Source organism: Tauraco erythrolophus, chromosome 18, assembly GCF_009769465.1.
Source record: "Tauraco erythrolophus isolate bTauEry1 chromosome 18, bTauEry1.pri, whole genome shotgun sequence".
NCBI lineage: Eukaryota > Metazoa > Chordata > Aves > Musophagiformes > Musophagidae > Tauraco > Tauraco erythrolophus.
Genome location: NC_141482.1, coordinates 14,696,002 through 14,719,635, shown reverse-complemented (window position 1 = coordinate 14,719,635; position 23,634 = coordinate 14,696,002). Strand labels below are relative to the sequence as shown.

The 23,634-nt window shown below is 41.4% G+C and overlaps 1 protein-coding gene across 1 annotated transcript; it reads right to left on the bottom strand.

Annotated features, from left to right (window-relative positions):
- Positions 1-994: 994 nt before the first annotated feature.
- On the bottom strand, positions 995-6,546 carry MRGBP (MRG domain binding protein). Its single transcript, XM_086622826.1, has 5 exons — positions 6,321-6,546; positions 5,971-6,092; positions 5,191-5,272; positions 3,435-3,509; positions 995-2,396 (listed from the first exon to the last, which is right to left on the bottom strand). The coding sequence occupies exons 1-5, from the start codon at positions 6,544-6,546 to the stop codon at positions 2,206-2,208; spliced, it is 696 nt and encodes a 231-aa protein (XP_086478952.1). The 3' UTR covers positions 995-2,205.
- Between the last annotated feature and the right edge of the window lie 17,088 nt (positions 6,547-23,634).

Genomic DNA, 23,634 nt, shown 5'->3' with positions numbered 1-23,634 from the left:
ATGCGTTTCTACTTGGAGCTACAAAAAACATTTCATCGGTAGAGCAAAAAAATACAGACCATAATACTTTGGAGGAGACGGATTTACCCACAAGGCTGTGAGACTTGAAACTTACAAAATCTGCACTTTATGGCAGAGATCTACAGACCACAACAAAGTAACCTGCACTTGAATTCTTAAGAAAAGAGCAAAACTTAAGAGGCATTCACCTTTCAGCATGCACTTTGATGATCGATCTGTAAGTGACAGGATTACAACTTCTAGGAACTTGATCATACCAAATAAATAAATAAACTGAGCGTTTTTCTTAAGCATCAAAATTAAAACCAGGAGCTTCTGCACATAAGGTTAGAAAAGTTCGAGTTTTACCCACCCAGGAAACCTCTGAGACACCTGTAGCATCTCTCCCCCAAACTGGATCTCCAGAGCTCTCCAGCTGGCAGGTATCTCACTGGAGGACATTTTGCAAGGCTTACTGGAGGACAAAACTAAGTTCATGGCATTTCGCAGCTCCCAGTTCAGAACTTGTTTATGCCCTGCTATTTCAGACCCTGAAACACCGAGCCTGCACCACGCTGTAAAAGCGGTGGTAGCAGCTGTCCCGCAGAGCCCTGACCTCCCAGAGCTCACCAGTGCACAGGAGAGGGTCAAACAGGTGAGCTTCCAGAAGACTGCAACAAAAACTTCATCTTCTCATCTCAGTACTTTACAACTCTGTAGTTAGAAGAGAGAATATCCTCCAGTTTGGAAGCCACCTGTCTATTGAGTTCAGCAGGCCAGGATTTCTTATCAAACATCTTACAGATAACAGGGTAGTAGTTCATAAGATCCAGGCAAAGTTAGTAAAAAAAAAGACCCCACAAAAAAAAAAACAACAAAAAACAGGTAGGCATTTTTGACCAATTTCACTAAAGGCATAAGATACCTAAATAACTTTCAAAATAAGTTGGGCCAAATTTTAATCAAGTTACACAACAATTACCTTTTAGTAAAATAAGGATGAATCAAATTTATTCTTTGTATAAAACAAGTGAAGCAAATAAGGCAGACAAGAACTTGGCTACGTACCTAGAATAACAGCCAAAACTAGTAGATTCCTAGTTCCTCACCTTGAAGGCAATACTGACAGATTAAGAAGTAATTCTTCTTTGCATTAACTGATAGTTAATATGGTGAAACAAATTTAGTAACATTTCAGCCTACTTCATTCACCATTCAACATGTGTTTGTTGATTCACAACACAAAAATAGTTAACTCCATCGAATCTTAATATTCTAGCATATAAAAGATAAACATTACAATGTCAGTAAGATTCTGAAGAAGTTGTAGAACAAAATTAACATTTTGGAATACCAATTCCATTAACATCTGCTAAAACTGCTTTAAAAAAATAAATAATGATATACAAAACCTACTACTATATTACAAATGGATGAAGCAACATCTCCAGGTTCATGCATGACTCAACTGGCTCCTTACAAAACCATGTAACATCACGGGATATTTTATTTAGGATACTTATTAATTACTATTCTAGGGGCATTTTCACTTCACTGACAGTATATAAACTCAGAAAGATTGACAAATTACGTCACTAAAGGTGAAAAAAGGCTCCTCCAGCAAACAGAGCGAAAGAATACTTCAACTCAGCAGTTACCTGTATTTAAAAGGATTTGTTTTACTGAACCAACGCATTCAGACATTTGATACAAATGCTATGTTTGCAGTAAGTAAAATGGCCAAAAAACATCACCCACAGGGGGTCTGTAATATTTAAAGACAGCAACAAAGCAAAGGCAGAAAAAACGACCCAAAATTTACAGAAATAGCCTATGCTTTTCACGAGCTGAGGCTCCGTGTTTCACTTAGCCCTTGTTTCATGAACTGGGCGGACACGGGGTGTGTTACTTGTCTGAAATGGAACCACTGGAATTGTTACACACTCTTAAATGTACACACAAGCTCCTCCTGCTGCCAGCTCCCTCCCTCACTGCCCTGAGCAGGTAGCCACCGCTCGGCTACTCGGTGCTGGCCGAAAAACACATCAGGAAAGACAAAGTCTTGCATGTACGAAGCCAATGTGCAGATTCTTCAAATACCTGGCTCAGATATCTTTTCCTTTCCCAAAAAGTTTACGTAGCAACTATCTTGCTACTCGTTTGTACTGCTCCACACTTTATTACTTCTCTCTTTCACAGCTTGCTTTACGTTCTGCGTCGTTTTGCAGCACTTGGACTGGAGGGATTACTGTTTGCGTTTAAGACCTTTTCAGTGACTCTGTTGCGCTTCCTCTTATCAGACCCTTCTTTGGACCCAGAATCTGATGAAGTTTTCTCTTTCTCTTTGCTGCTTGGCTTTTCAGTGGTTTTTCCTAAACTTCCAGAGGGTGCAAAAACTGAAATAGGATCAAAGTAATGATTCCAGATCAGAGTCATACACATAGGCAAACAAGAAGTGATAGCAAATTTCTTTATAGTACATAAAACTTTTCAAACAAATCAATCCTGAACATATTTAGCCGCCATTTAAGTATTACTTTCGCTTTTAAAGGAAAAACCTTCTGTAAGAAAGGCACATCTTGCTTTTATTATTTGCTTTAAAGACAGGCATGTATTTTGACAGGCTAAAAGTGAAATCCATTAATTGGAATTAAACAGCACTTAAATACTTAAGAGAAACACTTACAGAACACAGGGTCAATCTATGAAATTTATCATCAGCAATGGACATTACATTTAGCATTATAGAGAGATTTTAAAATGGAACACCCAAAATGTGAAATTTCATCATTTTAAAAATACATTTTTAGATCTTTTATTACACTCAATCTTAAAACACAACTGTGATATAAATATTATTAAAATAATCTAGTTACCAGTTGGCTTGGTCTGTTAAAGTAAATGGCAGAATCTCTACTGTTCACGTTTGACTTTGTTCTACAGCAAAGCATTAGGAAAATAAGCCTTGTATTTAAAAGAAGCAAGATAAGGCAAATAAAATAAAATTTAAAAACCACTCTGCCCACCTCCCCGTTTAAGCATACAATTTTTTTCCATTTACAGGCCTTATTTTTCCCCATGACTATCCCAACACAGAGTATTTACGTTCACTAATACTGGACTGAACTTTCTTTCAGAGATTCTCAGGTTACTTCAGACTCACAGGGTTTTCTCAAGTGCATATTAAAACCAAAAACTCCAAAGCTATACAACTTTGCACATATGAATTAGGAGCAAAGGAGAAATCTTCTGAAGTATCTTGAAGCTTACTCTGTGCGTTCTTAAATAACTCTAGTTCTTGGCATAAGCATATGCTGAGTTTGAACACAAATCACAAGGTATACCATATTTGGGATTTACATTTTAACATTAATTTCTCAGAGTTACAGTTGGTTTTTAATCTCGTATTACACAGTAGAGAGTTACAAATTTACCTTCTTCTGGACCTGCATGCGTTTCCATCTCTTCTTTTATTTCCTCTTTCACTTCTTCTTCTATCATTACTTTTCCTACAGAAAAGATTGTTAGGCAATGGTTAGATGGTTTTAAAGAACTGTACGTATTTCTTCTGGATTAGTAGCCTCAGCATATGTGCATAATGTTAACAAATATTCAGTGCAACATTCGGCAGCAATTTAGAAGAGTTCCTCAGCACTGTGATGAAGAAACACAGCTAACAGTCCAGGCATACTACGAGGGTAACGTAAAGCACTGAACAACACGATGTCACATGTCAAAAAGTTCCACTGAAATTAGCAGGAAGAAAAAGTGAAATGCCAAATAGGCAAAACATATCTCCATGTCTTAGCTATATGATGATTTTATATTGAATTTTTAGTGTAAAGTTCAGTGTACCTAGTAATTGAGAAGCATTCCACTGTAGCTTAAAACTACCAGGAACTCCTTTGGCAGATGCTTGAACTTCCTGAGTCCTACCTCGGATAACAGCACCAGGTAACACACATACAGCTGCACTTCGAAAATCCAGCTCTCGTGGCTTACTGTAAGCTTTCTGTCAAACTGGTGCATATTTTTCCTAGCTTAGACAATACAGACAGGCTTATCACGAGTGAGCGAGATCCGGAAGAACTCGGTAGTTCAATCCCAAGAAGGGAAAAACTCAGAGATGATTTCACAGTGCAATGAAACTACCATGAATCTACACTGATGCCTTCAAACATTTAATAACGGTTTTGTTTTCAACCAATTTTAAGGCAACTACAGAAAAAAAAAAACAAACACACCAAAAATTTGTAATCAATAATTAAGTAACAGTAATGCTTTTAAAAATAAGACATATGAACCATAGTAAAAATAGTAATAGCCTAAAAATGAGGCAGTTATACCAGCACAAGGTACAAATCCATGGCCAAAAAGCAAGTTTCTCCAGTTACTGAAACTGCAGCTATTCAGTAAGTATATTCTTGGTGTTCATTTGTAAACATTAGCTGAATTGCTATTTAACTGCCTTATATCATCATCCGTACAGAAAATTTTATCACATAAATATTATTATACACAAATTATATGCAGAAAATGTTACTGTCATCAGCTCCATAGCCCCTACTTAAAAAGTGACCTTGCTACAAAAAGAACCAGATGAAAGTGTGCAGATCATCTGTTTTAACAAAAATTATGGTCTGATGTAATATTACAGCTGTCTCAACAAAGGGCAAAAAACCCACAATAAACTACTAATCACCTTGTGAAGAACCATGTTCTGCCTTTCACTCTGCAAACTAGTCTCAGTGAAGCACAGAGATCTTTTGCACATACCCAGGAGAATCTGAATCTAAATGGCACCAACAGAACCTGTTTGTTATATTAGCATCCCATCTCCACTATACTTAAGAACATGAGAAACACCGTGTGGAATCTGATCAAAGGTGCTTCTCTCCCACTAGCCTGTCTCCTACAGTAGTCAGTCACAGAGGCTGATAGTGAAAACACGAACACCACAAGCAGCAACCCTTTCTCCAACAGTTTCCTTCAGCCAAATGATTGAAATATTAACGAGATAAAGCTGGATCTGTTTAACGCTTCCTTTTCTGATACACCTCATACACCGGTCTGAAAGAATGGCTTTGGATTGGCACGTTATATTATTTTTTTTGAGGAGTTCTGTAATACTACCTCTTCTGAGATGAGATCAGAGCAACCAAGAACAAGAGACTGCCAGCACCATCTTACCTTCTCTCACTTCTTGAATCATTTCATCAGGAAGAGCAAAATTCTTCTCTATATTAGGGAACGGAAGAATCTCAGATTCGTGCTTAGAAAGAAAAGAAAGACCTCTATGAATGACTTTGCACTTCTAAATCCAAATTAAAGTTTTTACCGATCTCAAATTCTATTTTACATGCAATTAGCTAAACAATTCTTAACAGGACACTTCAGACATCAGAGAGTCGGGAGGCTCGTGATGTCAAACTGATTACTAAAGTTAAGATACTTGAGATCACGACTCATGATCATTTGAGATCATTTCTAGAACCCAATCATGGCAAATTCTTATATAAACAAACTAACTTAAGTGTCAATGCTCCTCTCTTACACTTAAGTACCTACGTAAACGTTTGCTGGAGTAACGTTTAGGGAAAAAAAAAAATCCCAAACCACTGCAGGTTTTATTGTCTCCCATCTAATGCACTTTTATACAGGGAAAAACCCCCATTAACTCACTGGAGCAACACGAAACTCTTAGTATCATAGAATCATAGAATCATAGAATCATAGAATCATAGAATCATAGAATGGTTAGGGCTGGAAGGGGCCTTCAAAGGCCATCTAGTCCAACCCCCCTGCAAGGAACAGGGACATCTCCAACTAGATCAGGTTGTAGTAACATGAAAGTGCGACAGGTCCAGTGATTTTGGCCTCTTAAAACTCCTGAACTGTAAGAAATAAGGACATGGCCGCATTATCAAAACTCCTGAACTACAAGAAATAAGGACGTGGCCGCGTACTCACAAGCGCTTGCATATCATACATGGTGCTCAGGTGGTCCCAGATCACCTTGGATGAGATCTGCCGTCCAATATTCTGGCTGAATTTATCTCGGATACAAATCATGTGGAAATGGCGATTCACACCTGAGGGAAGAACTCCACGTAATTAACACGACCAACAGTTTTACTTAGTCCACACGGTTGAAATAAACACGCCCTCGGCCGGCGGGAGCGCGCCCGGGAGGCCGCCAGGGGCAGCACGGCCCCGAGGGAGCCGCGCCCGGCCCCCGCCGCCCCGGCCCCAGCGCCTCCTTCTCCCCCTCGGCCAGCGCCGCTACTCGAGGCCGCGGCTCGGCGGCGGCCTGCTCTCACCTACGGGCTTGTGGCCCAGCATGGCGTGGAAGAGGCAAACCTCCACTTCAGGGCTCCACACCACCACGGCCTCCTCCGCCGGCACGCCGGGCTCCGGGGCGGCGGCCGCTGCCGCGGCGGCGGCTGCGACGGCGGCAGCGACCGCCGCGGCGGCCCCGGGCCCGGCCGCGGGCAGCGGCGGCGGCTTCTCCGCGGCGCCCGCCGAGCCGCCCTCCGCCTCGCCCATGGCCGCGCCGCGCCGCCGCCCGCAGCGGCTCCTGCCGGCCGGGAGGAGGGAGCGGCGGGCGCGGCCGTCGGCGGCCGCTTTCCCGCAGCGCGGGGCGGGCTCGGGCGGGCGGTGTTACCGCCGGGGGCGGGAGCTGAGCGCGGAGCCGCTGCCGGGGGGACGCGGCGCCGCCGCCCGGTGCCTCCGAGGGGTCCCCGCCGGCTGTTTGGGGTTGGTCCTCGGGGCAGCGCAACGCCGCGGTTCCCAAAAAGCCTCCGAAGGGCTGTTCTGCACCCGGGACCGCCCGAGGGGTGGGAAGGCGGCACCGGGGGGCCGGAGTGGGGCTGCCGAGGTGGGAAATGGTGATGGGGAAAAGTCCTGAACGCCGCAAAACCCCTCACACCGCTCGTCCTGGGCACCACGAGGGCGTTTTGTATCATCGTGGCATCGGTGCTTAACAAGGAGCTGTGCCCGAGTGCTTGAAAAATGCAGAACCCACAAAAAAAACCCGTTTTGTTTGGGAAGAAAGAGAATGTATCATTCCCTCGGTGACACGTGTTTGGTTTTTTGCCTTGTTAGGTGTTATTAGATACACAGGCATGAAACAGGACTTGTGTTGCTTAGGTGATCGGGTTTTCCCATTGCTCGCTCCTCACTTGAAATCTTAATCTTTTTTGTGACATTAAAGTTATTTCAATAGCAAATAACAATGGCATCGTATGTGAAGAACAACTGTTCTGAGTGGATAATAAAGCAGTGGGGGTAAAAACTTACAAGCAAAGAGACACTATTTTCATGCAAATTATCCAAATAATAAAAAGCAGGAAAGGAAAGATGCAATTTTCTGAAATTGAAAACTCTTTGTGCCTTTGATACCCAAAACATTAACTTGACTCATGTTATTCTTTGGGGCTTAACGTGATGCTTAAACCCAATAGAGATTAATCTAATATTAAGTAAATATTTGAAATCAGTTACAACCCAAAACCTCACATGTGAAGCCTTGGGAAGTTTGGTGGTGCAGATCCCAGTTACGGGTGCCTGGATACAAATCCTCATTTCCAGCGGGGCTCAGGCGAGCCTCTCAAAGTGGAAGGGAATCTTTCACTCCCATCTGGTTTAGTTGCTGTTGAAATTTTCCAGGAATAACTATTTCTGCAAGAGCTCCAGTCAGTGACAGCAATGGTGCTGGAATGACTTTTCTGCATAAAGAATATAGGAATCCCCAGAAATATTTCATCTGCCTGCTGTCACCTCTGTACCTATGTCCTGATGGCGCTGAACGTGCCTTTGCACAGCTCAGGCTTCACATGACTTTCCTCCTTTTGAGCCAAAATTAGCTATTTTAATAGCTAAATTATTTGATTAGCAACAAGATTTTGCCGATCTCAAATACAAGTCTGCATGCTGTTCCAGCTAAATCCAGCTCTAAATCCAGTATGGATCTCAGACCTGTTTAATCTTCCAATGTTTATTTGATTTATGCTGCTACCTAGTCTTAAGCTGCTATGGAAAGAGAGGGTTGTGATTTCCTGTGGTGACTGCACAGCAGGAATAAATGAATTCCTGAACAACTAAATTCCTGTTTTCATACACATGTTTCTAGGTGTAGAAAAATGAAGGAAGAAAGAAAAGCAAATAAATTACAGAGTATAAAAATTGTTCCCCCATAGAATAGTTTTCAAAGTTTTGCAGGAATAATATTTTTCATTATTATTTTTAAGTCTGTGTGAAACACGGAGCTTCAGCACTCTCATCTGTCACATTATGCTTCTACTTAAAACTATCATCAAGAGGGAATAACCGTGTCAACTCAGATAACAATTTTTATGTCATTAAGTTCTGATGACTAAAAAAAGTAGCATGTGAAGCAGAATGTGAAAAAACATATGGCTACCTCTGAAAGTACAACAGCATATGAAAATAATTTAATTCAGTAGGATAATGTTAATTCAACAGGAAGAGTATATGCATAAACGGGCTGCTATTTTGTTTCAATCACAAATAATTATATTTCCCTGTGTCTAAATTTCCGTGTGTCTTTCAGTGCCTCTAGAATCATAGAATGGATGGATGGATGGATGGATGGATGGACGGATGGATGGATGGGTGGATGGATGGATGGATGGATGGATGGAAAAGTGCAGAGGCATTATTTACACACAAACCAACATAGTAATTTTAAAGGAAACCTGCCTTCCCAACAGATGACCCCATGACTAGAGAGGATTATGGGCTAGAGAGAGGCAACAACTGCAAGATGCTACCGCTAACCAAAAAAAAAACCAAACAGAAAAGATATTGGAGCCTATAACAACGCCACGTACAGCCTCTGCCTGGATTTGGACCACAGTTCAGTTTCTCTCTCTTTAAATTTGAGAGTCTTTTTTTCCCCCTCACTGAAAAGATTTTTCAGATTCTGAAAAATTTACCCTCCTCTTATTCAAGTTTCAATCTTACTTTTGGTTTCGAGCAGGTATCGGCCACGTAAGACATACACAATTTTTTTCCTCTCTTTTTCTTTCCGCTCTTTAGGCTGCTTTCAGCTTGAGAAATCTGGCTGCCGATTTTATCAGCGAAGGGTGCTCAGCCCTTTGCTGGATCAGGTCGTGTCCCCCCGGGCGAGACGATCTGATATTTCATAAGACATTGCAACCACTGAGAAGTACGCCTAGCATTTGGCCTTCTCTCTAGCAGCGCCGGATTTCTGGGATAAGCAATATGGCTTCAACTATTTCTGTCAGTATTTTAGAGCACCATGTGTTAGTGCCCTTACCAAAGTAAAAAAAACTTCATTCCGAATCCTGGATAATTTTTGGTATGCCGCATGAACGTTCGTAAAAGAAGACAAAATCCATATTTTTCCATTAAAACCAGTCACTTAACCTTTGCTGGGGTTTTTCAGTACATCTTTGATATAGGATTGAATAGAATTTTTCTTACATAGGTGAGTGAAACCTCCTGAGACCCCCAGAGAGCATCACCAGCTTTATTCTACAGAAATTGAGGCAGAGAGGGGCTGCAGTTTGCCAGAGACCACAGACAGGGGTCCCTGCTGAAGTTGATGGATGTGCTCAGCAGTCACTGCCGGCTGGTGCTGAGTGTGTTGCTAGCCATACTGGGTTTAATTTTGAACCAACTGGGTAATTAGCTACTGTATTATGCTATTTTCATTGCATACGTAGTTTTTACATGCAGAAGCACATACATTTGGGGCCTAATTCTGCTCCAAATTACTCTCAGGTCCATAAATCCTCCTACAAAATGAGTAATCTCAGTGCCTTGGCATATTTCAGTATTTCCAGAGACAATATCCTTTCTGACTGATGAGGACCTCCTGAAAAGAGTTCTGATCTGATCTGTGAGCTTTAGCCATACTTTCAAAATCCATTCTTTCAGTTTGACATCTGTGGGAAGTTTCGCTTTAACAGAGGTGCACAGGGAGTTGTCCAAAAGTTGGAGCTTGACCATTTTACATATCTTTTAATAAATCAACGAAGATAGTTTGATATAGACATACTTTTCTCCCCGTTAAACCTGTCAAGGAGGAAGAACCAAAAAGATAAACCTTTTTGTTGTTAGATTCTCTCCACATAGCCCTTTAAAGCAGCATTGCCTCTTCCAGGGGTTGGCAAGGAGGTACTTAATTCCCAGCTTTCTTCCAGTTACCTAAGTTCTTAGCAAAAAGGTGTGTTTGATTATTTTAAAAAAGAACATTGAACACAGAGTTCACTCTCAGATCTGGCCTGTGTGGCTTCTTACAGGGGCAAAAATATGGAATTTAATTCAAAATAAGGGCTGGGGGAGGATAAGAAGAGGGAAGCAGCTGTCAGACAGGATACAGTCTGTTTGCTGAGACATATGTTCTTGAACTGAACTTTTCCCTTGTGATCAGTTGTGCTCATTCTCCCAGCAGAGAGAGGCTACATACTGGATGGGCATCAGATGGCAAGCCTTGGAAAAATAGATTGAAAATAGCGCAAATAATCATCTCGAAGCACGCACAGAAGCGTTCATTACTGCTACTGTTACGCTTCAAAATATCCCAGGGCAGAGCAGGGATTGGAGAAGGAAAATCCATCTTAACTAATTTTTCACTTTATTAAGTCCATCATATCCCGGGCTTACAGAGAAGCGTAAAGAAGAACCAGTGGATTTAGAATGAACCGGTTCAAGGTGAGCACAAGAATCAGTTCAGGAATACCTGGCTGCCCCAAGCCAATATCAGAAGACCATGGCATGTTTTACTGAAGGTGATTTTTATTGATAGTGCCTAAAGTGTCTGCCAAACTGAACCCACACTATCCCAGCTGGTCAGCGTAAATCTCCAAGGGGTTCCCTTCCTTGATAGTTTCAGTGTTGTGATTAGCATTGTTCAGACCATCATTTTCTTCTCTGGGTTATTTTTTAAAATTTATTTTTCAAAACAAAAATACTACTTTCTGAAATAAAAAAGAGCCAGCATAAACACAGAGGATCTTCAGAAGGAAAGCTGACACGCACTAAACCCAGCTAGCTGACGTTAAAATGACAACCATGCTCAGCCTTTCGCTGGGGCGGAGGGTGGCAGCAGATTTTCATAAAGTACGTGTGCTCCTGTAAGCACACACAAACCTTGACAGAACTGTGCAAGTCAGGCTTTTGGAACGTTGTGTCAGGGCCCTTTTTTGCATTTCAACTTTGACTACGTGAGAGTATTCACAAGTGCCCTTCGGCGTCATCCGTTAGGCTCCATCATCAGGGTGGTGTTGAAGATCACTTCCTAGGATGGAAAACAATAATGTGTTGGCACTAAACCACAGCTGCAGCCAGGCAGGCAGTGCTGCTGTTACCCAAAGCTGTGAAAACAATGGGTTAGTTTGGAATTTGACTTGCAATGATGATAAGTCAGTAGCACCATCCAGGCCTCAGCCAAGTAACTTGCCAAAGAACGTCTGAACTTGTCTGGTTTGTAGAACTATGTCTCTAGATTCAGCATGAAACAAGAGAGTCCACAAAGTGCTAGCTAGCAACAGGATGTTTTTGCCTCATTAGTGGTGGAAGAGAAGTCTGTCCTGTCTCCTGTTTTGTTTTACAAACGCTTCTGTTTTGGTTCCAAAATTTCAAGCCCGCATTTGATTTACAGAACCAAACCAGAGCTGTATAATTCTGGGCTTATCCTCATGTGCAAAAAATATACTTGCTCACAGTAGGGAACATATCTGATGATGGAACTTTATCTGTTGAGCCAAATCCCTTACTGGGAATGGAGTGAAGTCCATCACATGGAGAAGAAGTTGGATTCTCAAAAATCATCAGTATATTTACAGTGGTTCTTCTGGTACGAGATGCTCTTAACATGGGTCAGAGTTTACTTTCACCCAGACAGATGCAACTGTCCTGGATTAGGAGCAACTTTGATCAGTGTTGCCTAAAGTCTTTGAGTTTTGTTGTTCACCATTTTCAATGAATCCACCACTATCTTTAGTAATCCTAAAACAGACAAACTGAAAAAAAAAAAAAAAGTTGTTGTCTTATGCTTAAGTGTTAATCAAAAGAGAAAAAAATCCATTCATATCAGTGAAGGTGGAATTTCATATAGACCGGATTCTTGTTTCTATTTATTTGGTGGTTTAGGAGGAGACAGGAGACAGTCGATTACTGTATTTCAGGCCTGCGACTTTTTTGGTTGTAATTTACACCACATATTTCAAAGCCAGTTATTCCTTCTAAAACAGCACAACAATGCCAAAATAACTATATCAGTGATTTGAAGTATTTGGATTAAATCTGAAGCATGGAAGTGTTTCCATCTTCATAGCCAAGGAAATGTCAGTTTTCACCATGTGCATGCCTGGGGCGTCTCAGGAGGAAAAAAAAAAAGCCCTCAAATAAATAAACAGGCTTAAAGAAAGGCTGCAGACAACACTGTCATGACTGACATAACTGTATAAACATATAAATATATATATATAAAAATCTGTTCCTGTAAAAAGGAGCAGATACAGCTAACAATACTACCAAGGTAATACCAGGGTAATATTTGCAATTCTTTTTGTTGTGGGCTGGTACACTGAGCCACTTTTTGTTTCCTGATTCAGCAGGCAGAACTTTATTTCAGTGCATTGTGGCTCGTATACCATAACTCAGTGATTTTATAAACTGTACAGAGATGACATAAATTGATGTAAAAGCCAATGATGCCAATGAGCTAATGCTTAAGAAGTTTGGCAAATTATGTATGTTGCCTTCATGAGAGGCTTAATTACATAAACCTGCCCACCGGATCAGCAGCTCTCTACTGCACTCCAAAATTCTAATTACCGCCTTCTGCACTGTTTCCTACCAGGAACACTACATAATTAAACTCTGGTGTTGGAGGAATTTGTAGTGGATTGATAGGGGCTGACTTGGCCAATGTGCTCTCCTACTTTGCTAAGATCACTGTCCGTCTTTAAATGTCTGGTCCTGCTTTATTCATTCTTTATTTTGCTCAGTAGCCCCTACCCCAAAGTTGCAATTTCAAGCTAGCAGAAGCGAGCGTGCACTCCCAACTCCAGCTCGGATTCCTATCGGAATGCTTTCTTTGCTGGGTCAGGTCTGTAAGCAATTTTACATGTATGTCATAATTCCCATCTGAACACATATGTTAGCGTATTCTGAGGCCAGCTGCGATGTATAGACCTCTTATTTAGAATAACCTCGTTTTTTTCTGGAATGGAAGTAACTGAAAACTTGCACGTTTAAGCAGATTTCATCTCTTTGCATTTTTGGAATAATCTTCCTCCCTTTGTGTAATGGATAACAGCCTTAACACTTCCCGTTTCTTCAACTGCATCAATTGCTTAGAATAAGGATCTCATCTTCACATGAATCCTGTGGCAGGGCAACCTGACGGACCTCAATTCAATGAAAATTACATAAAATTGAAAGACAGCAGATGCCATTGTAAGTGATGGCAGGGCAGCACTATTACTGTCATCTCCTTTGCATAATCACGTTAGTGACAAAGCCCGTTAGCACATTTCACCGCTTTTCCCAGCAAGCTGCGACTGTAAGCTTCTTGGAAAGAGACAGAGCTTCTCCTCCTATTCAGGATTTCTCAATTCCCTCAGCCATTCATGCTGGTTTTATGCTCCTTGACACAATATCAGACATAAAGTATCAAATTTAAGCAATTTTCTACACGATAGGAAGGCCCCAATTTCTTTCATAATAGGTAGCTTCATCGTTTAACTATGTGAGAAACTTCTAAAGCAAATATTTATTTGATTTTATCATGTGTGTTTTGGAGCATGCTTTTAAAAGCTCACTAACTATTTCTTTATAGGTTGGAACAGGAAGGTGAGGCACGAGGGACTGATAGGCAGGAGCAGATAACGCTTTGGCTGGCTTTGGATCCCACCTACACGTCCTGGTGCTACCACTGACTCATCCTCTAGTCCGTGTAAGAGTTATCATGTATCTCTGGCTCTTATTCTTAAAACCATCTCCGCTGATGATCTCAATTACTCACACTTTTCTTTTACATTCCCATTAGAAAAGAACTCCCACTGTCCAGAGGAAGTGCCGAGACAGAACGTGCCAATATCTGGGGAGGCCTTTCTCCTGCCTTCAGAAGACTTTAGATCTGCCCTTAGGAAGCCATTAGGAGTGGGAGGCAGAGAAGCAGCATTTGCTCCAGGTTGTCCTCTTGGAGTTAGAGAAATAATTGAAGAATATCATACGGAACGCGAGAGCTCCGTGATTACTCAACTGCTTTATACCTATCGGTAAGTCGTAGGTTCTGGAAGTCCTTCAGCACTCTAGAGATGCTATTGCATGGCCAAAAGAATTAGGGAGGATAAAAGTTCTCCTTTTTTCTAATCTTTCTTCACTGGCTAGTTTTCAGATTTGCCAAGGTGTCTCGATCTGGCTGGATGGGATGGAGGCAAAGCCGACCCTCCGTTCATACGAACTCAGTGCATCTATTAAATACTAATGTCGTCCCGGTTGAGGGATGATTTGTTAACTCACGTGCCTCAAATCAGGTACCTGTGTGCTTTGTATTTTAGGGACTGTATACTTATGAAGAAAAATTTGATGTCTTTGATTTTAATTTGCCAAACTTGCTATACATCAGGGCTAACTCCAGTTATTTCAGAACATGGCTCTTTTCCCAGCTCTCTTTGCTGCTAGGAGATATCAAGGTATCAGAATCTAAAAACATAGAAAATTCTCTTTGCAGCAACTTCAGAGACATTAAATTAAGCCCTAGGTTCTCTAGCAGCCCTGAGATAAGAATTATTCGATTGCATTATATTTCTGACTTTCAAAACTTTCTCTTTTTTTATTCACTGTTAGAAACAGATGGAAGTTCATTTGGAATCCATACACATCTTACCGTATAATAAAATACAATGTACTTTAAGAAAATAATAAGAATAAAAAAAAATCCATTTTGCTTTAGCAGTAGGAAATTTGGGGCTCAGGTGAACTATAATGGGTCCTATTAACATTGCACACCAGAATTCTGAATTGCTTATGTGATGATAATAAATATTTACAAGATTAAAAGGATGGCTTTATTCCCGGTGTTTTATTTCGTCTCCCTGGAAGCTATTACCTGAAGTGCTCTCTACTTTTGGTGATGTTAAACATAATCACCACAATTTTTCCTGTGAATGACTAAGTCTCCACTAGAAAATATTTACAATTGTGGTAAGTTTAGAAGAGAACTTGTATCTACCAATGTTTTGTTTGATGCTTTTGAAGGAGGAGTTGTGTGACCTTAGAAGAATCACCTGACCTTGGTCAGAGGACTGTTGAGTGCAAGAACCTTCCACCAAATCTACTCATCAGCCGAGTTTCTCAGAAATTCTCTTTTATGCTGACCTTTCTGATGGGACATTCTCCCTTTCTCTGCTGGCCCCCCTTTCATTTCTTAGCCTGAAGACCAAACGCTCAATAGCCAAAAAAGATAAAGACCTAAAATGAGAGGTGGGAAAAATAATGTTTGCAGCAAATTTAAAATGCTAGGTCATTCACTGCCTTCATTAAATGATCCCCTTTAAACTAGTCTCATAATGGTGGGGGTTTCATGGGAAGGATTTTTCATTGGTGAAAGTGATAGAAACACAGATGTAGAGTTAGCCCTGCGGCTAACATGACTGCTGTCCTTATACAGCTGCCAAACTTTCAACCTCAGAGGTGATGTTGATGGTATCCTCATTTTGGAAGCTCAACTCTAGCATAGGACTTCTTCCCAGTAAGGGTAACAGAACACTGGAACAGGCTGCCCAGAGAGGTTGTGGAGTCTCCTTCTCTGGAGATGTTCCAAACCCGCCTGGACACGTTCTTGTGTGATCTGATCTAGGTGGTCCTGTTCTGGCAGGGGGATTGGACTAGATGATCCTTTGAGGCCCCTTCCAATCCCTAACATTCTGTGATTCTGTGATTCTGTGATAGGACAATAGTCAATCTGCTACTGCCTTTCTGAGTGTCCAGCTGCAATGATCCGTGGTGGCTTTCAAATATGGGCACAACTTGGGAAGTGGCAGCTTCTCCCCATTTTGTGTATGGCAGCTTCTAAAGCTGTTTTTAAAGAGTCTTGCTACCATGTGCATTTAATTTCTCTCCGTTGAAGGAGGATATGCTTGATTCTGTGTGAATATTCTCCATGATCAAATGTGAGATGAAACATGAATCTTTCCTCTTAGAAAACAGCTTTGTGTATAAGGTGTGTAGCTGTTTGTGTACCCACGTGTGGAAGTGTAGTTTATCTTCACCACAGGTGGGAAAGTTAGGGAGAACTGATGAATTTTCCTCTACATTTACAGTCTGTTCTGAAAGAGGAATCCAAGAACGTAATAACTTGCATTCACCACTTTGAATTTTTTAAGTTATTCTTCTTAGATCAACTTAGTTGAGTCGCCAAGAAAAATAATAGTATCTCATTTTCCACTTTATTTTTATTGCTGCAATTCATATCTGTATATTGTCTTATCTCTGTGCCCTGATGGGATTGTTTCTGATTTGTTCAAATTCAGAACAGTTGCTGTTTGCTCTCACTAGGATCAAGGCGGGCTCATGCAAAACTCTGCTCTTCTAATCCATTTTATTAGATAGGATTGCTGATTAGGTTTCTTTATATTTGTCTTCCAGACCAATCTATAAAATGAATTCTGACAATGGCTGTTTGAATCTCCTTATTCTAATACAGGTAATACAGGTTCATAATAGGAAGTTTGCTGACAAACACATTTCTGGAAAATGAAATTCATGGCAAACTTACTGGAACAATGAATACACAATGTACGCTGCTCCCTTTACTCTTCGGTTACAAACGGACAGTACTTTAAACAGCAGACCATTAAACATGATGATGATCTCTTGTTTTATGACACTGGACTAAATCTACGAAGTTCAGTCACTGAAACTACTCCTGATTCACCGTGGTGCAGATAGAAAGAGATGCTGAGCCTCTATGGCAGTGCCATCCGTGCCACATAGCTACGTGTTCTACACAACACTTTTGTTGTTTATTCCCTATTTATTCATTACAAGTGGGTCTCATTCAAACCTTCAGACTTAGATATTTGCTCTTTTTGGGCAGTTTCATACCCAAGTCCAGCTCCAGATAAAGGATTGCAAAACACCCTTCCATGTGCATGAGAGATGGAAACCTCCCAAGCGAACAGCCCTGGGAGCAGTTTCAGTGGATTCATAACAGGGCAAGGGTTAAATTGCCATATTCTTCAAACATGTAAGAAGATAAGAGAATGAATTTTTTTTTTAAACCCTGTTAAGAGGTAATATTAATATCTGTGACATGTCCTAATGTAAGCAACTTCCTCTGTCACCAAACCCTACATTTTAATTTTCAGTTTGGAACAACAATTGGTATTTACATTGCAAAAGATCACCGACCATTGAAGATAATGTAATTTTAAAACTTTGTGACCTATTATAATGAGGGAGGCTGAAGGAAAAAGCTTTTCATTAGGACTATTACTGCATTGTGAGTCTGAATTTTTTCCTCAATTTGCTGTTCAATTGACTCTTCTGCCAAGAGATACTATATTAAAATTGTTTTTCTCTTTAGATGGTTAATGAAAGGTTATAATTAAGATAAGTGGGATCGAGCGTCAGGTCTCAAATTGATGTTGTTTGATGGAAGCAGCTGTCTTTTTGCTGCTTTATAAGCTCTGTTGATGTCAACAACCGGAAACCTGAATGTTCTTCAGAATCATCGTTAGTTTTTTGTGCTTTTGCATTCAGCCTCAGAATGAAAACTCTGTAATCCTCGTGGCTGGACCCAGTAGTCACAGAGACTTCAGAGCTCACAGAACTTACAAACTCAGGTCACCTTAGCAAATGGGGACAACCAGAGATTAATGCAGGCTGGTTACTTGGCTTCTTGGTACACTCCGGCAGCTTTTTCCTTTCAAAATTCAGTGTAATTTTACAAGTAATTAAACATAACTCTGACTTTGTAATGCAAAAGTGTTTTTCTTTTAAGAATGGTCAAGCAGTTCAGCGCAGCCCTGCTGATGATACTGGGTAGTTGGATACCTGCTTTATACCCCCTGAAATTCAGTGCCTTTTAACATTCTCACAGCATTCCTTTCCTTCTGCGACACCATTTCTCTCGTGGCCAAGGAATTAGCAGTACTAACACTAATTACACATCTTTGAATTTACTTGTACTTGTCCATTCTGTGATATTGTACAAGATAGAGCAGAGGAGTAATGCTTTCTAGCCCGATTGTTTTAGTTCTCTGATCTTTTCACAGCTTACCACTCCCCCACCCCGAGGACCAGAAATTGTTAAATCAATCCAGATTGAAGATTTTTTGTAGTACAGCTTGTTGCATGTCCTCGACGTGCATCCACTGACTTCTACGTGACTGCCTTCTATTCGGCTAATACGATTGTTGACTCATTTTAAGGCATGGCACTGACCTGCAAAACGTAATCTGGGGTACAAATCCAAATGCTCAGTTTATTGGATTATAATCTGGATTTGTACTCTGATTTGTAGTCTTACTGGAATAGATTATAGTCAGGCAGTTTGGGTTTGGAGTCAAATGTTAGTCCTCGTGCTTAAATTTACCTCTAGGAAGAAACACCAGCATGGAGATAACACTTAAATAGCTGAAAGTGTTTGGAGTAAAACTGTATTAAACAACAAACAACATGTTTAAAATGTCTGATCTACAGAAATAAACAGTTTCAAAAGTGAGCTTGGACTGGGATTTTAGTCTCCATACACAGTTTTCTTAAATTTCTCATAAAGCAAAAGAGAACCCTTGCAAAAAATAAGCAATTTTATTGAAGACTTAGAAGGAGCAGCAGCAATGGGGGGTCGTTATTCAAGGTGGCAGGGGGGAATTTGTCCGACAGCCCTGTGATACAAGCAGGGTTACATCTTGAAACAGAAGCTGCAAGAGAGGTGCTGGTGTCAGCCTTTCTGGCACTGCAGTAAAAATGATGATTACACACTATGCTTCCCCACTCTAACGCAAACAACCTTGCTGATTTTCTGTGATTTTCTTCTCACCGTAGCAGCCCAGGCCTCCGACTCCTGGTGTATTACTCTTCCTATATAATTAACCCCACACACCCTTAAATGTAAGTCTGTGACTAATTTGTCGGAATTTTTTGTCAGAACACTTGTGTTTCTCTGAGCTGCGTGCGGAGGGGCACAGCCAGAAGAAGGGAAGTAGCCAAGTCACGCTGGAGGTGAGCTCCTGCCTGGTTTCTGCAGGAGGAGAACAGTCTATTCCAGGAACCATTCATCCTAAATAATTTCCAGCAACCCATGGGACATCAGGCTTTGCTGACACTATCCTATTCACTTCTAGCCCATGTCAGCAGCACAGTAAAATCCTTTAGGAAATGCCGTTGTGGGCTGTAGTCATCAATGGACAATAGTTGGTTTCACAGCATTTGAGTGGAACTGCCTGTGATTGCTGGTTTTTACATGCAAACTACTTATTTTTAGTCCCCTTTGTTGCATTAGCAGTCATTTACCTTTGTTTCTGTAGCAGCAGGCTGCCCAGTTCTCCGTGCTCCCTGGCTGCGGACCGGCTCCTCACATCTGGCTGATGGGAATAGACGGGGCTCTCGGGAATTTGGGGGTGACCGTTTCCCCCTCCTTTTCCAGCATGACGTGTGATGGGCAATGGGTGTTGTGTTTCCACTGTTGCTAAGTGATTCCTTACGGAAAAGGGCATCAGAGCTTCTTGCAACTGGTTTCTCTGAGAGCTGCAAGGGTTTTCCAAACTGGAAATAATAGCCATAAGAGGTGACAAACCTGTGTGGAGGAGTCTTGTTTTAGGAGCTGCTCTGCCGGGAAGAGCGGGGTCTGGATTCTGAGTTGTTGTTGCACATTATCCCATGGCAATGGATTGTATTCCAGGTCCTGCTGGGCTGTTACTGGTGGGAAGCCCGTTCTAAAGCAGTTTGTCCAGTTTTGACCACAAACAAATTGTAGAGAACAAAGCCTCCTTACATGATTTTAAAATTATTTGTAATAATTAAAAATTCATAATAGCAGACTGATAGAGGAGCTTCAGAGATAAGAATGCCCTTGTCTTTCACAAATGAACTAACAGAAGAAAACCCATAAATTCCTTTTTTAATACCACACTAAATATCCAAGTGGGACAGGATTCAGGTATCCCACAGCTCTGTTTTCATTCTTCTCTCTCGTCCATTCCTCTGCCGAGAACATGTTTCTGTGCCAGTTATAAAGCCTTCCTAGATATTGATTTTGCATTCTCTTTTCCTGTAACAAAATACACACCGGTGCCGACGTGGCTCAGACAGACACAGCACTGAGATAACCACAGTTTAGTACACAGAGGGAACCGACCCTGTGCCCTGTGTGGGTGTGTTGTGAAAATAACAGGCTTTAGTGGTAGCAACTTTGCACTGGAATCAGCTCACTAGGGAAACCTGAAGCCCTGGCATGGCAACAGTGGTTCTGCCTTTGCTGTACCATGGCTGGATGGTACTGGGTGGCATCAGCGCCAGGAGCTGGGTGATGCCTGCAGTGCCCGCGTTGTCCCGGTGGGCAGTGAGAAGGAGAAGAGGGAAAATGTTTCCAGTGCCTGGAGATAAAAAGAAGGAGGAGGCTTTGCTCAGGCCTGGCACCCGTGGGCTGTAGCAACAACAGTTGCAATCATCAAATCCAAACCTACTTGATTACTCCCTTAATGGGGAGGGTAAGTCCTGCTTGTCAGGCTGCGTGGGCAGTTATCATCACTTGTTTCCACTGTGCAGTCTGAGACCGCTGATTGTTACCTGTGTTTACAGTGCTGGTGGTCAGGGTGACAGCTACCATGGATATGAGCTCTACATGCCAAATTCCAGAGGAAGGAGCTGCATCCAAGCTTGGGATTTAGTGAAATTGGTGAAGACTTTCCATAGATGATTGTGGACTGTTGATCAGGGAACAATCCCTGCAAAGCCATCAACTAGAGACCCCACAAATAACAAGGGGGATTACTCGTTAAGTGGCAAAACAAAAGGAGAGGGGGAATTTAAGCTTTAGAGCTTCCCACCTGAGCAAAAAGGATGGATGTGCCTTCTGTCCCATGAATAACTTGGCCACTTCCCTTCAGAAGATCCCGCTAGTTCTGGTCCTAATGGTTCCTGTGGCGGGTGGGAGATGTGGCACTGAGCAGGAGGAACTCAAACCTACCTAGAGAGTGGGCAGGGGAATTTGCTCCTTGGTGATTTCCTTCTTTTTCTCAGGCCACATAGGTAGAGGGAAAAAACAATGTTCTGTAGATGTTTTAAGTACACAGCTCTGTTGAGGCCACATGGTTTGAAAATAAACTGAAGGGTACCTGGCTGGTACTTCACTGAGCAAGCCAGGGGCCTGCAGACAGAAAACATTAGATGGGAAGATGACCTGTTTTTCAAAAGAAAATCGAAGCCTGTGAACATGTCAGTAGCCTCCACTGTATCTTCTGGGGTTGTACTTAATAATTTAACCTTCAAATCTGGATGTTTTGCAAAGAAAATGTTTATTAGGGTATTAGAGGCATTTTTTTGGGTAGAAGAACCTGGCAAGAACTTTAATTTCGAAAGAAAAAATCCAAGCAATCATTGCCAGTCACTGCTCCTGTTCTGCTTCTAGAGTGAGTCTAATCTTATGTTTTATTACATATTCACATGGGTGCTGGAATCATTATGTAGAATACCTGAATAAGATTTTAATCACACTTCCAATTAAATTGCAAAGAAACTTCCTGAAAATGCTGCTAAATGCAAGAAGTTTGGGAAAGGTAATACAGAAGCTCGCCAGGTGTCCGTTTTTTAAATCCGAAGGGCTCTAATCTAATCTGGTAAATTGATTCCATAATGAAGCTGCTGTGCTGAATTTCAAGGCCCTTGGCAATGAAGAAAGTTATTTTGTTTCCCTAGACCACTGAGACAGGATATATTTGCAAAACTGATTTAAACAAACTAAAAACCTTAGTCAAATGCTCTGGCAGGAACTAGAAAATTAAGTATTAGGAGCCATATATATGTATATGCATATATAAGCTTTCCTTATTGCTAATTGTCCTGGGTCCTTCTAACTGTGCTTGACTACCTTATAAGCTGTGATTCTGGGATTCTACTCTGAATTACCAACATCTTTTTTCCACCTGTGTATCATAACCCTGGAAATATCCTGCTCTGGCAGGGGGATTGGACTAGATGATCCTTTGAGGTCCCTTCCAATCCCTGACATTCTGTGATTCTGTGAAATATCCGTGTTCTGTCTGCTAGTGGTGAGATTTATCCTGCTCTGAGTCCAAGCTTTGGGAAACAACATTTCTACTCGATAAATCCCTTTTAATCAAGCAATAATAAACCAATAGTAAATATTGAATAAAATAAAAATAAAAAATTAAAATTTGAAATAAAAAATGAAATTAAAAAAACACACCTCCATCAAAGCTGAAATTTTACCCCCATGTGCAAGGAACACAAAGAATTAATTGAAGTTTTTATTTACTCTCAGTTTTGATGTGGGAAGTGTTCAGATACTGTGCTGATGAGGGGCAGTGTAAATTGGTTGCATAATATCAGAGAGTTTTTGAAGAAAAGAGTGTACAAAACCAGTACAAAGAGACATGACTTCTGAGGATATTTAGAGGTGTAATTTATCTAGATAATGCTGCAGAAGGATCTTGTATAAAGTGCAGTCTCCAGGAATTGAGATTTTCAGCAAAACTTCCCATCTTCTTCAGAAAACACCTTGGAGCAGACCATGATCTTAAATACTGTGAGCATCCACACAGGTAATTTTTGCAAGGATGATCACTTAGGAGGAAGAGAATTAGAAAAATGCTTTAGTTTCATTTGCTATTCAGCTGCAGTAGTTTATCAGGATAGACAGATGAAAAATTCTGTGTTTCTAGGTGGGCAATAAGCCTTTGCCTTTGTCCTTTCTGTTGCTGAGAGAGCTGCTAAATGTATTTTTAAGTAGGAAGTTGTGTGAGACAAAAACTGAGATGTATCTGAGTGAGGAGAAGCCTGATGCAACAGATCTGAAGCTTCCATTCAAAGGAAAACTCAGGAACTCTATTTTATTTTTTGCTGAAGGAGTGAAATAACTCCTAGAAAAGCTGTCTCACAGTCACGGAAAACACAAACGTTTATATTAGGGCAGAAAACCAGCTGGGAGGATGGGAAAATGCAGATAATAAGGCTGATGGTGCCTTCCTAGATCTGAGGGCATTGCCCAGCTCGCAGTAATCGAGGGGTTTCTTTTCCACTTTCTTCCAAAGCATCTGGTGCTGCTGCTCTCAGAGAAGGTGAGTGGAGTAAATGGATCTTGGGGGTGACCAACCTGGCAATTTCCACCTTTTTGAGAGATGCGAAGAGCAAATCTGTGCTCAGGTGCCAGGAAAAGGGCTGTGTTGCTGTATCTCTGTCTTTAAGACGTACACGCACTTGGCAGGGTGTCCCCGCATCCTGAAGGCCGGGCTGGGCTGGGTACCACACACATGACCAACCAAACAGCAGATGATGTGTGGTGTGAGCTCCATGGAAACCCATCATCCTTGGAAAAAGTGTACAGCTGCATCCTCTGTGTCACCGTCATCTCCAGCTTTTGAGGCTATAGAATATGTCCTTCTACTTCCC

Excerpts from the sequence above, each read along its gene's own strand:
- MRGBP (XM_086622826.1), bottom strand. The coding sequence starts at position 6,546 with ATGGGCGAGGCGGAGGGCGGCTCGGCGGGCGCCGCGGAGAAGCCGCCG. Across the intron at positions 5,273-5,970 it reads TGTATGATATGCAAGCGCTT|CACGAATCTGAGATTCTTCC; the intron begins GTGAGTACGCGG and ends TTTCTTTCTAAG. Across the intron at positions 3,510-5,190 it reads GATTCAAGAAGTGAGAGAAG|GAAAAGTAATGATAGAAGAA; the intron begins GTAAGATGGTGC and ends TCTTTTCTGTAG.